The sequence below is a fragment of the Microcaecilia unicolor genome, chromosome 7, assembly GCF_901765095.1.
Source record: "Microcaecilia unicolor chromosome 7, aMicUni1.1, whole genome shotgun sequence".
Taxonomy (NCBI): domain Eukaryota; kingdom Metazoa; phylum Chordata; class Amphibia; order Gymnophiona; family Siphonopidae; genus Microcaecilia; species Microcaecilia unicolor.
Genome location: NC_044037.1, coordinates 48,059,967 through 48,072,494, shown reverse-complemented (window position 1 = coordinate 48,072,494; position 12,528 = coordinate 48,059,967). Strand labels below are relative to the sequence as shown.

General features: G+C 42.4%; 1 protein-coding gene across 1 annotated transcript in view; it reads left to right on the top strand.

Moving 5' to 3' along the window:
* The window catches only part of DOCK11 (dedicator of cytokinesis 11), a 292,220-nt gene that overhangs the window by 81,179 nt on the left and 198,513 nt on the right, over positions 1-12,528 (top strand). Inside the window, 2 exon segments of the mRNA XM_030208788.1 lie at positions 280-363; positions 3,906-4,046. Of these exon segments, the coding sequence (XP_030064648.1) occupies positions 280-363; positions 3,906-4,046 (225 nt within the window).

Sequence of the window (12,528 nt, the reverse complement as noted above, 5' to 3'; positions counted from 1 at the left end):
TGCCAACTTAATACAGTACGATAGCAACTTCTATTTGCCCATGTAATCTACCCTTGGATATCACACAACTGCCATGTTAAAGTAGTGGACACTGCGGTGAGGCTTTGTTGTGGCTCTCCCTCATTCTCTTCCTTTTAGCAAAGCATGTTTCCTGCAGTGCTTTGGTTCTTCAGAATTCAAGGGTTCTGATTTTTATTAGTGTTGGTGAATGCCCTGAAATATGTTCAGAATGCCAAAGGAAGTATTAACTGATCATTTGATTTCCTCTGCTTCTTATAGTATGGAAGAGAAACCGAGCAGCTGAATAAAATGAACAGAAGTGAAGGCAGACAGAAACTCTTTTCCTTTGATCCCGATGTCCAGGTAACTGCTACTTTTTCATCTTCCATGTGCTTGACTGTTCTCATTTTCAGCTGAAAACTGCTCTTTTCCATGTTTTCATGACTTGTTATGTATTCCAGCCATGTCATACAGCTGGAACAGTGTTGTGAACCAGACTGTGGCCTTAATGCCATCTTCAAAGTAAAGGATGTTTGGCTGTCTGAAACAGCCTTGTGCTTACAAAATCTTTCTCTATTACCGACACTGCTTGTATAACTTAAAAGAGCAGCAGAGACCCCTGGATCATAGCCGCCGAGAGGTTGGGCAGGGGGGACAAAATTCCCCAGGCCTCCAAGGGGGGCCCGACGCCGCAGTACCACCCACCCTCTGTTGTCGACCGTCTGCCACCGGCTGGGTCACCTGCATTGAAATCAAAGCGCCTCTCACCTCCGTGTGAAAGCGCTGCAGGCAGCAGGGCAGCAGATCGCCTCCCTTCGGGCTTCCTTCTCTCCCTGTGTCCTGCCCGCATCTAACGTAACTTCCGCGAGGGCGGGACACAAGGGAAGGAGGGCCGAAGGGAGGTGATCTGCTGCCCTGCTGACTGCAGCGCTTTCACATGGAGGTGAGAGGCGCTTTGATTTCAATGCAGGGGGCCCGGCCCGGTGGTGGACGGAGGGGGGAGCGGCGGTGGTGGCAACCTCGAGGGTAGGGGGGGGGGCCCGGGGGCGGCCTTGCCTTGGGGCTGGCCAAGTCTCTTGGCAGCCCTGCCCTGGATTATCATTACTGACATACTAGCTGTGCATATCTTGATGGAAGAAATATTGAACAAATTTTTGATTAATGATGGGCTTTCTTGGAGTTCTGCTGACAGTTGCCCCATGAGAGCATGTACCAGCAGTGGAATCTGATGTCCCGCACATCCCATGTCTTAACTCATATAGGGGTCCTTTTACTAAAGTGCGCTGAAAAATGGCCAGCGGTAGTGTAGACGCGTGTTTTAGGCGTGCGCAGAAACATTTTTCAGCTCACCTGCAAAAAATGCCAAAAATGGATGCCCAGCAAAATGAAAATTGCCGCACGTCCATTTTGGGTCTGAGACCTTACTGCCAGCCATTGACCTAACAGTAAAGTCTGATGCGGTAACCGGACGGTAATGACCTACGCACGTCAAATGCCACTTGGCGCACGCTCAATACACGCGTCCGAAAATTATTTTTCAGCCGCGCCAAAAATGAAATTACCACAAGAGCCACGTGTTGGGCCCATGTAGATACGCGGCTTAGTAAAAGGACCCCATAATTTCATATCTTTAGCATCCTGCGTGCTGCGCCAAAACTGAAATTAACAGCGCTATGATGATTGCTGTGTCCCGATCTACCCAATAAGCTGAAATTCAGTGTGCGCAGTGGAACATGCAAGGAGTAAATGTAATCATGAGGTGTACTTGCAACTAACCTGGGATCTAGTCTTAACTTAATGGTGGCACAGCTGAGGTAGGCAGGGGTCGTCGGGCTGCAAGAAATGAAATCTGGCAGTCTTAGAGCCCAGTGCAATAAAAGAAAAGTGTTCTAAATTTCAGGGCATTTATTTTTTACTACTGTGGTAAAGTAAACAAGTGCTATGCAGATGGATCGAGGGTTTTAAAAAAAGTGCACTGAGACAAAAGAGCTAAAACGTAGCTCGAGTTATCTGCAGCAGGGCACATTTTATTTCTGTGGGCCCTGTTGCAGATAACTCAAGCTAAGCTTTAGGGGTCCTTTTATTAAGGTGTGCCAAAAAGTGACCTGCACTGGTGTAGACGCATGTATTGGATGCGCACAGGTCCATTTTTCAGCTCACCTGAAAAAAAAGGCGCTTTTTCTTTTGGCTGAAAATGGACGTGCTGCAAAATGAAAATTGGCGCTTGTCCATTTTGGGCCTGAGACCTTACCGCCACCCATTCACTTGGCAGTAAGGTCTCACGTGTTAACCGGGCAGTAATCATCAGCACATGTACAATGCCGATTACTGCCCTATTAGCGCCGTGCACTGGAAAATTTCCGGTGCGCCTACTGGGTACATATACAAACTGGGCAGTAGTTCCGAATTGGCACATGTTGGGCGCGTAGGCATGTACGCGGCTTAGTAAAACGGCCCCTTAGTAAATAACCCTTTAAAGTTGTAAGTTATATTTAACTCGAATTTTTTATAATTGGAGGTTCTTTGGGACAAAGAGATTCTAGAATTGGAAGGTTTGTACTAAGAGAGAGAAGATTTAATTGCTGAACTTAAATGTCATTTTCCAACTTTTTTTTTAAATCTGGTCTTATCAGCTCATTATTTAATATCTGTTCCTCAGTCACTGGTCATGCACATTAATCTTTTCAAGAAGGAACTGTGCCGAGTCCTGTGAATTAATGGGATTTTTATTCTAAACAGAAGACAAAAGTCTAAGAACTCTTTATTGTCTCCATCTCATGATTTTCTTGGAGTTTGAATCCTCATGCTAGTGCACTGCATTCAGTGCTAATTTTGCTTCATGCCCCTTCAGGATCCGACCTATGCTTACTAAATACTTTTAAAAATTAGTCACTAGTAGTTTTCATCGTCAGCCTTCTGGTTGGCTATCTGGGCTACAGCCTGATTTTGATTGGCTGCTGTTGAATTAAACAAAAACTAGATCAGAGGTGCTAATTTAATTTTCAGCTGTTATCATACAGGGTAGATGCTTGCTTTTATGAAAAATAGTCTGAGGCACGTGCAATGACACAGTTGACTGGCTCCATAAATTTCCAGCTCACATAGACCCCTGCATTATGAGGCTCTGATCTTGAAAAGAAACGGGAATGAGGAAAGGAAACAATGGGAGGTGATGTCATTCCCCTCAGGATGTGCTGGAAGTAGTAACTCTATTACACAAGCTAATAGAACATATTAACGGCTCATTTTCTTCTTGTGGTGGGCTGGAGAAAATTTGTGTTGCTACAAGAGTAATTTTTAGAACATATAAAGTTACAGTGCCTTCTGATATGGTACATAATAAATAATGAACAGTAAGAGGGTGAAGTCTTGAACCCAGTGGGAGCTCTAACAGCAAATTTTTCTTTTTTTCTTTTACTCCCTGATCAGGCTTTCTGATCTCTGCAGTTAGAAATGTAACTCGTCTGAATGTGGGGCGCACATGTTGCATGGATTCACTATAGGAGGTCCTAACCAGAGGCATGGGGATGGATTAAGGCAGTGATTCTTAATTGTGTCCTTGGGTGCCATCTAGCCAATGTGGTTTTCAGGGTTTCCACATTGAAATGGTATAAGCCATATTAGAATATGGTGCAGACAGTGCATCCGAAGGTAGCAGACTTCACAGGTGGTTCCCTATGAATAGAAAGAGAATACTGGACAAGTTGACTTCACGAGGTCCCTTTGTGCTCTGTTGTTATATGATATTCTCAAGTTTCCTATACCTGTATGATCCTTATGATATCCTATGGACCAGTGGCAGTATTGCAGTTCTGTAGAGCACCATCCTTAGAATGTTCCAGAATGACAGGAAGATTGTAAAGTACGATTGTAACCAGCACCTTATTCATAAATTTGTTTTGTAGCGGTTGGACTTCTCAGGAATTGAGCCAGACATACGACCGTTTGAAGAGAAATGCAGTAGATGTTTCACCCTGAACTGTCATGACTTGTCCTTTAATCTTCTCAATCAAGTAAATGAAAGATCGGAAGGACTCACGACAAATGTATGTACTTTCCATGCCAAGGTCCTATTATCTGCAGCACTTTCTTATGATTTATTAGAGTAATGCTTTTCTTAAGTGTCACACCTTCACTGATAGTCCTGGAAAATGCACAGCCAGTCTAGGGAAGCTACAGATCACATGGATCAGGCCTCAGTGGGACATTAAGTTCGACCCTGGTGGAACTTGTTGTGTGATGTACATTTCAGATGAATTTTTTGGTCCTTGATTTAACATCGTACTTCAAGCAGATTCATAGTCCTGCAGGATGATCTTGCTCCCTGTGTGTAACAGCAGAGCTCCATTGGAAAGTAACTTGACACTAAGAGGCTCATTTTCGAAAGAGATGGACTTCCAAAAAGCGACATAAATCGGCACTTGGGCATCCATCTCTCAGAGACGTTCAAATCAGTATAATCGAAACCCGATTTTGGACGTCTTTATTGGAAGTCCATCGCAAGGACGTCCAAATCTCAAGGGGCCGTACCGGAGGTGTGGTTGAGACAGGACTTGGGCATTCCTAAGACTTGGACGTCTTTGAGCCATCATGGAAAAAAGCAAAGACGTCCAGCACTAAAACTTGGACGTTTTCACCTGAACCTGTTTTTATTACGAATAAGGCTCAAAAAGGTGCCCCAAATGACCAGATGACCACTGGAAGGAATCAGGGATGACCTGCTGTTACTCCCCCAGTGGTCACTAACCCCCTTCCATCCTCAACATGATTAAAAATATTGCTTGCCAGCCTCAGATGTTATACTCAGGTCTATGACAGCGCATGCAGGTCCCTGGAGCAGTTTTAGTGGGTGCACTGCACTTCAGACAGGTGGACCCAGCCCATATCCCCCCCCTACCTGTTACATTTATAGAGGAAACAGCGAGCCCTCCAAAACCCACCAGAAACCCTCTGTACCCACATATAGGTGCTCCCCTTCACCCGTAAGTGCTATGGTAGTCGTGTATAGTTGGGGGTAGTGGGTTTTGGGGGCTCAGCACATAAGGTAAGGGAGCTTTATACCTGGGAGCATTTTATGAAGTCCACTGCAGTGTCCCCTAGGGTGCCCGATTGCTGTCCTGGCATGTCAGGGGGACCAGTGTACTACAAGTACTGGCTCCTCCCATGTCCAAATGGCTTGAATTTGGACGTTTTAGACTTGGATGTCTTTGCGTTCGAAAATGGCCGAAAATCAGACGTCCAAATCCAAGGACGTCTGTATCCAAGGACATCCATGGTATTTTCGAGAACAAAGATGGACATCCATCTTTCTTCGAAAATGACCTTTTCCCGGCCTCCGAATTTGAACGTTTTACAAAAACGTCCAAATTCCAACTTGGACGTTTCTTTCGAAAATTCCCCTCTAATTCTATTAGTGTCCTCATAACTTCAGGACATTCAGGAAGTTTCTCCTGGAGAAATGCCCATAAATGAGGGAACAGAGCATGGCAGCCCTGCTAGCAGTGAGATATAGAGATTATTATTGTTATTATTTAAAATTTTAGCCCGCTATATCCCATGAGCACAGCGGGTTACAACATTCCATATAAAACAATAAAAAGACAATACAACAAGTTAAAAAATAATCCAACAATAACTTAATAAAATAAATTAAATGGTCATCAACTCAATGCTTTGTGACACCAGTAGATCACTGTTCCCTCTAAGCTGAGCAGAAGTCTTCCAACTGCATTGCTGCCATTGGGGGTGGGGGTGTTGCATCAATATTGTATTGTCAATCGCTGTGGATATGCAGATTCCCTGGAGTGCTACAGAGCTTGCTGTCCCTTAGTATTGAAAATGTGATAGTGAAACAGCATCCACGTTTGAGGGAACAGAGCACTAGATACAAACAAAATGTGGCCAATCATGTACATATCCATGTGTAATTGTCTAAAATCATCATTAGCACAAACAATATTTTGTCCAAGATCAGCAGTAATACAGCCACATGACATTTATAATTGTCAAAATAAGCAATAACTCAGTACTGCTATAGTTATAATTGTCAGAAAAAGCAAGAACAGTTATGAGCCTGCCATTTGCAAAAAGATGTAACCAATCACATCATAAATATTTCCATTTTGTACTTGCCAGAAGAAACAATATGATATGATAGAGGTCTATAAAATAATGAGTGGAGTGGAACGGACGTGAATCACTTGTTTACTCTTTCCAAAAATACTAGGACTAGGGGGCACACAATGAAGCTAGAAAGTAATAAATTTAAAATGAATTGGAGAAAATATTTCTTCACTCAACATGTAATTAAACTCTGGAATTCGTTGCCAGAGAATGTAGTAAAAGCTGTTAGCTTAGCAGGGTTTAAAAAAAGGTTTGGATGGCTTCCTAAAAGAAAAGTCCATAGACCATTATTAAAATGGACTTGGGGAAAATCCACTGCTTATTTCTAGAATAAGCAGCATAAAATGTATTGTACTGTTTTGAGATCTTATCAGATACTTACGACCTGGATTGGCCACTGTTGGAAACAAGATGCTGGGCTTGATGGACCTTCGGTCTGTCCCAGTATGGCAATACTTATGTAGTAATCACTGTAATTCCTTAGATAGTATTAACAGAATGAGGCAATGACATTTTCTGATAATTGCTTCCCAAACCTTTACAGTTAATTATAGTGGGGATAAGCAAGTTGAGATGAATGTTCAAACATTTCTTAAACTCCTTTAGTAGAGAGGTGTGGTAGCCGTGTTAGTCCACTCTTAAAGGTTATCAATAGAAATCAAACAAAATAAAACATGGAAAAGAAAATAAGATGATACCTTTTTTATTGGACATAACTTAATACATTTCTTGATTAGCTTTCGAAGGTTGCCCTTCTTCGCTGACGAAGAAGGGCAACCTTCGAAAGCTAATCAAGAAATGTATTAAGTTATGTCCAATAAAAAAGGTATCATCTTATTTTCTTTTCCATGTTTTATTTTGTTTGATTTCTATTGATAACCTTAAACTCCTTTAAATCTAATGTCAGATGCAGATTCAGGGGTACAGAATTCCATAGCATTGGAGCTGCTACCAAAAAGGTTTATTCACGAGATTCACACAGACATGCATAGAAACAAAGAGAAACATCCAGTGCGCAACAAAAGATGTTCTGATCTATGAGCTTGAAGTGGTCAATAAAGCTTTAGTAGTGCAGCCACAGCTATTGGTACCTCATGATTGAGAGTTTTATGCACTAGCAACAAAATCTTAATGTTATGAATCTTGCATAAAATCCTGTTTTACACATATATAAGGGCTTATGTGAAATTTCCCCAGGTGTTATGTGCAGTGATAAGAAGGCACGTATTATGTGACCCATGTGCAGACACGTTCTGAGGCGGAGTTGTGAGTTACGCACATACTTTATAGAATAGCACATAGAGGGACAGATTCTGTAAATGGCGTCTCAAAAATAGGCGCTTTCAAAAATAGCGCTGTTCTATAAACCGCGCCTAAAGTTATGCACGGTTTATAGAATAGTGCATAGGGCCAGGGAACACACATTTAGACGTGGCCATTTTTGCCACTGAAAACCTGTTGAAAATACCTGTGCCTAAATTAGGTGCGGTTCCCCCAAATTCTGTAAGAACGTGCCTGACACGCCCACACTCCACTCTTGTCCGTGCCGTCTTTTCTGCGACGTACGTTAGAGTTTACACACACTTCTTTTTTAGAATACACCTAAACAGAAGCGCACATAAATTCTAATTATTATTGATTAAAACTGATAATTGATTGTTATTGGCCAATTGTCACCGCTGATTGGCTCGTTACTCAATTAAGTTGCATTCATAAACTAGGCAAGAGCCCAATGTAATGCATGCAACTTGCCGCGCCTTATTTAGAATCCTTGGCAAAGCAAAGTACATGCGTAATATCAGGAGCAGGCGTACATAATCTAGTATTCTGCAAAGACACCTAGGTGCCTGTGGTGGTTATTATAGAAGCTCCATTTGTGTTCTGGACATCTGAAAACTGGCATTTAGACATCCATATTGCATGGATGTCTAAGTGCCGATTTTATAAAGCCAGAATATGGACATCTAAAACTACAATACGACCGTATGGCAAGGAGGTGTGTTTTGAGTGGGACTAGGGAGGGGCCAAAATATGGACGTCCAACTGTGATTGCAGAAGGAGAAAGAAAGTTCATGTCCAAAAAGATGGGCATCTGTACTTAGACCTGGAACTTACCACATTGCTCTGATTGAGCAATTTTCCAGTGAATGGAATAAGAGAAGTCACAATAGGTATTTTTCTGTCCCTTGGGGGGGGGGGGGAGTCACAATTAAAAGAAAAAAATTACAAACATCTACAGTGGATTTGAACCAGCAGCCTCTGGTTCTCTAGTTTATTTCTCACTAGGATGTTCTAACCATTAGGCCATTCCTCCACATAGATGTCTTTGTGGCCATTTTATAATATGGACATTCCTCTGCTGCCACAAAGACATCCATGTGCCTTGTTTTGTCCCGTTCCTAATTTGTACAAAAAACATCAGCAAATCTTTGATAGAGCCAAGAAGTTCCATGAATGGCTAGATACCATCAGGCTGAAATTTGATACCAACAGAGGATGAGTGATTTGGAGGACCAGGCCCAATTCCTAACTCAAGATCAAGCCCAGCCCCTTAAACGCTTAGAGGATCTAGAACAAAATGATCCCAATGCATTAATTTGAGACTTGTCAGCCTCCCCGAATCCTTAATGGGAAGGATTTGCACTCCTTTTTGGAAACTGTGATTCATCAATCCCTTCACCTTTAGGAGCCCTTACAGTCCTTCAGAATAGAGAGAGCACATAGGGAAAGAGCTACAGCATAATGGGAAGAGAATATTATGCTTCCAAGATTATTCCATCAGTGTGCAAAAGCATTTGCACCCGTATGTACCGCACTACATAACAAACACCGGAAATTTGCTCTCCTATATCCTTTTGAAGTTGCGGGTGGTGTATGATAGACAGCATCAAGTTTTTGAAACAGTGCCAGCAGCGCAGGACTTTCTGAATGTTCTGCCTGGAGCTTCGGTGGAGACCTGAGGAATTTCAATCCATCATTGCCACAAGTGATATGTGTGGAACTGCTTCACAACTTAGGTGATCACCTGCCGTTTTCCCCTTGTAGGTCTTTGGTTGGACTGCTTAGCTTTGATATGATGGTCTGTCGGGTTATTCCCTTGTTACAGACCTTTGGCTCCTTGGATGATGTGTTTATTGCCTTATTGGATATGGAGCCTGTATGGTTTTGCATTGTTGCTTGCCTTCTTTTAGGACTGTTCCCACCCCCTTTAATGAGACTTACATCGAATGTGGGGCATTGAGTGTTCTCTGTTGATGGGGAGCTCTGATGCTAAGCTCTCAAGACAAGAACCCTTGAACATTGGCGTGTGAGTTTTAAAAATTATTATTATTTATTAATATTACTCTTCCTTATGGACCATCTGACCTGGCTATGTCTGCCCCCTTTGTAATTGGTGACTTTCTGGATGCGATACTGAACATTTGGAGACATCCAATCTTTATGGACAAGATGTTGCAGCTATGTAGGATCTATAAAAGGTTTTATTTGTCATATTATACTGCCTTATGGATGGAGGTGGGGCATAGGATTGTGGGTGACTTGACCTTCGCCATTAGCGAATGGTTGCTGGGGATTGGAAGGAGGGATGGGGTGTTGTAGAGGAGATGGGGGTGGGGGCGGGGGGCAGGGGAGGAAGGAGGGCTAATGTACAGCTGGGTGGTACTTCTCAAGGATGGTTTGGTATTTCTGGATTATCTTGGCATATTGCTGTGGGGATGATAGTTCAGACCCTAATTTACTTTGCTATAGTTGGTGGTTGGCAACTGGTGTGGGTCTCGTTATTTGGATGGTCTGGGTTGGGATGTTGGAGGCTGGGATGGCATTACAACCCTTATTATTTCATATGGTGCTGTTTCTGTTCCTCTCATCCGGATATTACCTGATGGGGATACAGATATTCTCCTGGAATGTGGGTGATATATCATCTCCGATTAAGCGTAAAAAACTCCTGCATAGCTTTCATCGTAAGTGGGCCACAATAGCTATGCTGCAAGAAACCCATTTGACAGCAGCAGAGCATAGTAAACTTCACAAGTGGTGGGTGAGTGATTATATTGAGGCCACTACTAAGGGGAAAAAGGCTGGGGTCATTATTCTGTTCCATAAATCTTTGCAAGTGCAGAAGCAAAATATGAGGGAAGATATATCATTGCCCAACTGCTAGTGAATAGGATGCTCCCCATGTCTATAACAAAAACTTTTTCCAGAGTCACATTTCACTGCTCCAATGTAACTCTACATACACCGAAACCATAGGGGAGGACTTTAATGTGGTAGCAGATCCAGATCTTGATAAAATGTATAACCCTCACAAAGAGAAACTGGATCCCACTAGAGGAATTCCCTAGTTTGGATGTCATACAGTAGATGTCTGGAGGACTCTCCAACCTGGGGTCATGGATTTCACCCACCTATCCAGAGCACATATGACCCACCGTAGAATTGATTATCTTTTTCTGGATAGTACTTTGTTTTTGACTGTGAGGGAGGCTTCTATAGATTCTATAGCAATATCTGATCAAACTCTGGTCTGGGTGGAGCTCAAGGGGCTAGTGAATAATGAGACTGATAGATCCTGGTGCTTCACCTTAAATTTATATATAGGTCAGAAATTTTTTAGACTATTCGCGCCAAAAATGGATGGACTATAAACAATTTAACTCGCAACATGTCTCAGATGCAAAGTGATTTTGCATCTGGAGCAACAGTCGATTCATCTGAGGCAGAGTTGTGGTGTCAGCCCTAATCCTTCTCTTCGGACTCGATTATTAGCAATGCAGGCAGCTTTGAATGAACTCTTAAATCAGCTGGCTCAGTTGGCTAATCCCAGGAGCCACTCTTCTAGCTTAAGACAGCGTCTGGAACCTTGATAAATACTGATAAAGAGATCAATCTGATTTTTAAAGATTACTACCAACGTCTTTTTAACATCGATGATGCTGATGGCCACAAGACTGCAAGCTCATTTTGTAATCCACTTAGTGCTCACAGTGATGATACAAAGATATCTACCTGCACCTGAATGTGAAAATGGGTGTGAGGTTTTCCAAATGATACCTCTGCGTGCACATTGATCTGTTCTGCCCCTATTTGTGCTGGTCACAGTCTATGTACTTTTACCACACTGGGAAGAAAGAGTAGAGCAATTTTCAAAGACATTTCTTTTTTAAATTTCTACAAATAAAATCCATTTAATTGCAGAAATGCCTTTGGATATTGCTCCCTAAAATAATATTCTTTTACATCTAATAGACAGGACTGGCTTTTCTGCAGGCTTGGCTGGTAGGTAGGTTATGCACTGTTGCTTAACTTAATACATATATTTGAATATTGCTATGGATAATTTTTAGAACTGACTCCATGGCATCTGGCTTTTTAATTACTTTAAATGGCCCGATACCATCCATATAAGCTTTTAAACTATACGGATAAGCAAATTATCCCCTGGATTCTGTTAAGATCACCCAAATTTGGGCGTAAATCTGAGATCTGTGTGCAAACCAATTAGTCAATGTGCTGTTAACAATCAATTATTGACCTTAATTGGCACTGACTTGGACTTGCGTGTATTTTGCCTACACACTTTTCTATAACACTGTGCACCAAAAGTGTCTCAGACGCACCCCAAAAGGGGACATGGCCATGGGAGGGGCCTGGGCAGGTCAGATTTCAGCACAGTTACAGAATACTGAGGTTACGCGCCAACTTGCACGTCAGGATTTACACCAGGTTTCAACAAGCGTAAGTTCTTGAACCCAAAGTTTGGCACAGGAATCTGCGCTCAGCCCAGAGTGCCCTTTATAGAATAGCGCTTAGTGCGGATTTTTCCCATTGCCTAATTTTTACCACCATTTACTAAATCTGGCCCTTTGTGTTCACTGGTCCCTGGCAAATACATGATTTGCTTTGAATATTAGTCTGAATGTGTTAAAAAGTTGCAGACGGACAAGTGAGGAGATGGAAACACTTTATGAATTCAACAGCCTTTATTCCAGCAAATTATGTACCCGACATGGCCGTGTTTCGGCAAAACAATTGCCTGCATCAGGGGTCTGACAACATATATATCTGGAAAAACTGATAATATGAATAATCCTTCGATAACCAAATATGCAATGTCAATGACTGTATGACTTGACTCTGCACAGCTCCGCAGCGCTGTGGTTTTGCTGTTGACACGGTGCTGCCCGTGCCGGGTCATATTTTGAATAAATTTCTTCCATTGTCCCAGTCTTGAAGGCCTTTGTATGTTTTTTTTGTTCTTGTTTGATTCGTGTACCTTGGATCCCTCTTTTGTTTTCTGTATGTACTTTTGAGGGACTGCCTTCAAGAGCTGGGATAATGTGTTAAGTTATGCAGAAGATCGACTACAACGCCTTCTTCAGGAACTGGCTGTATTTGAAG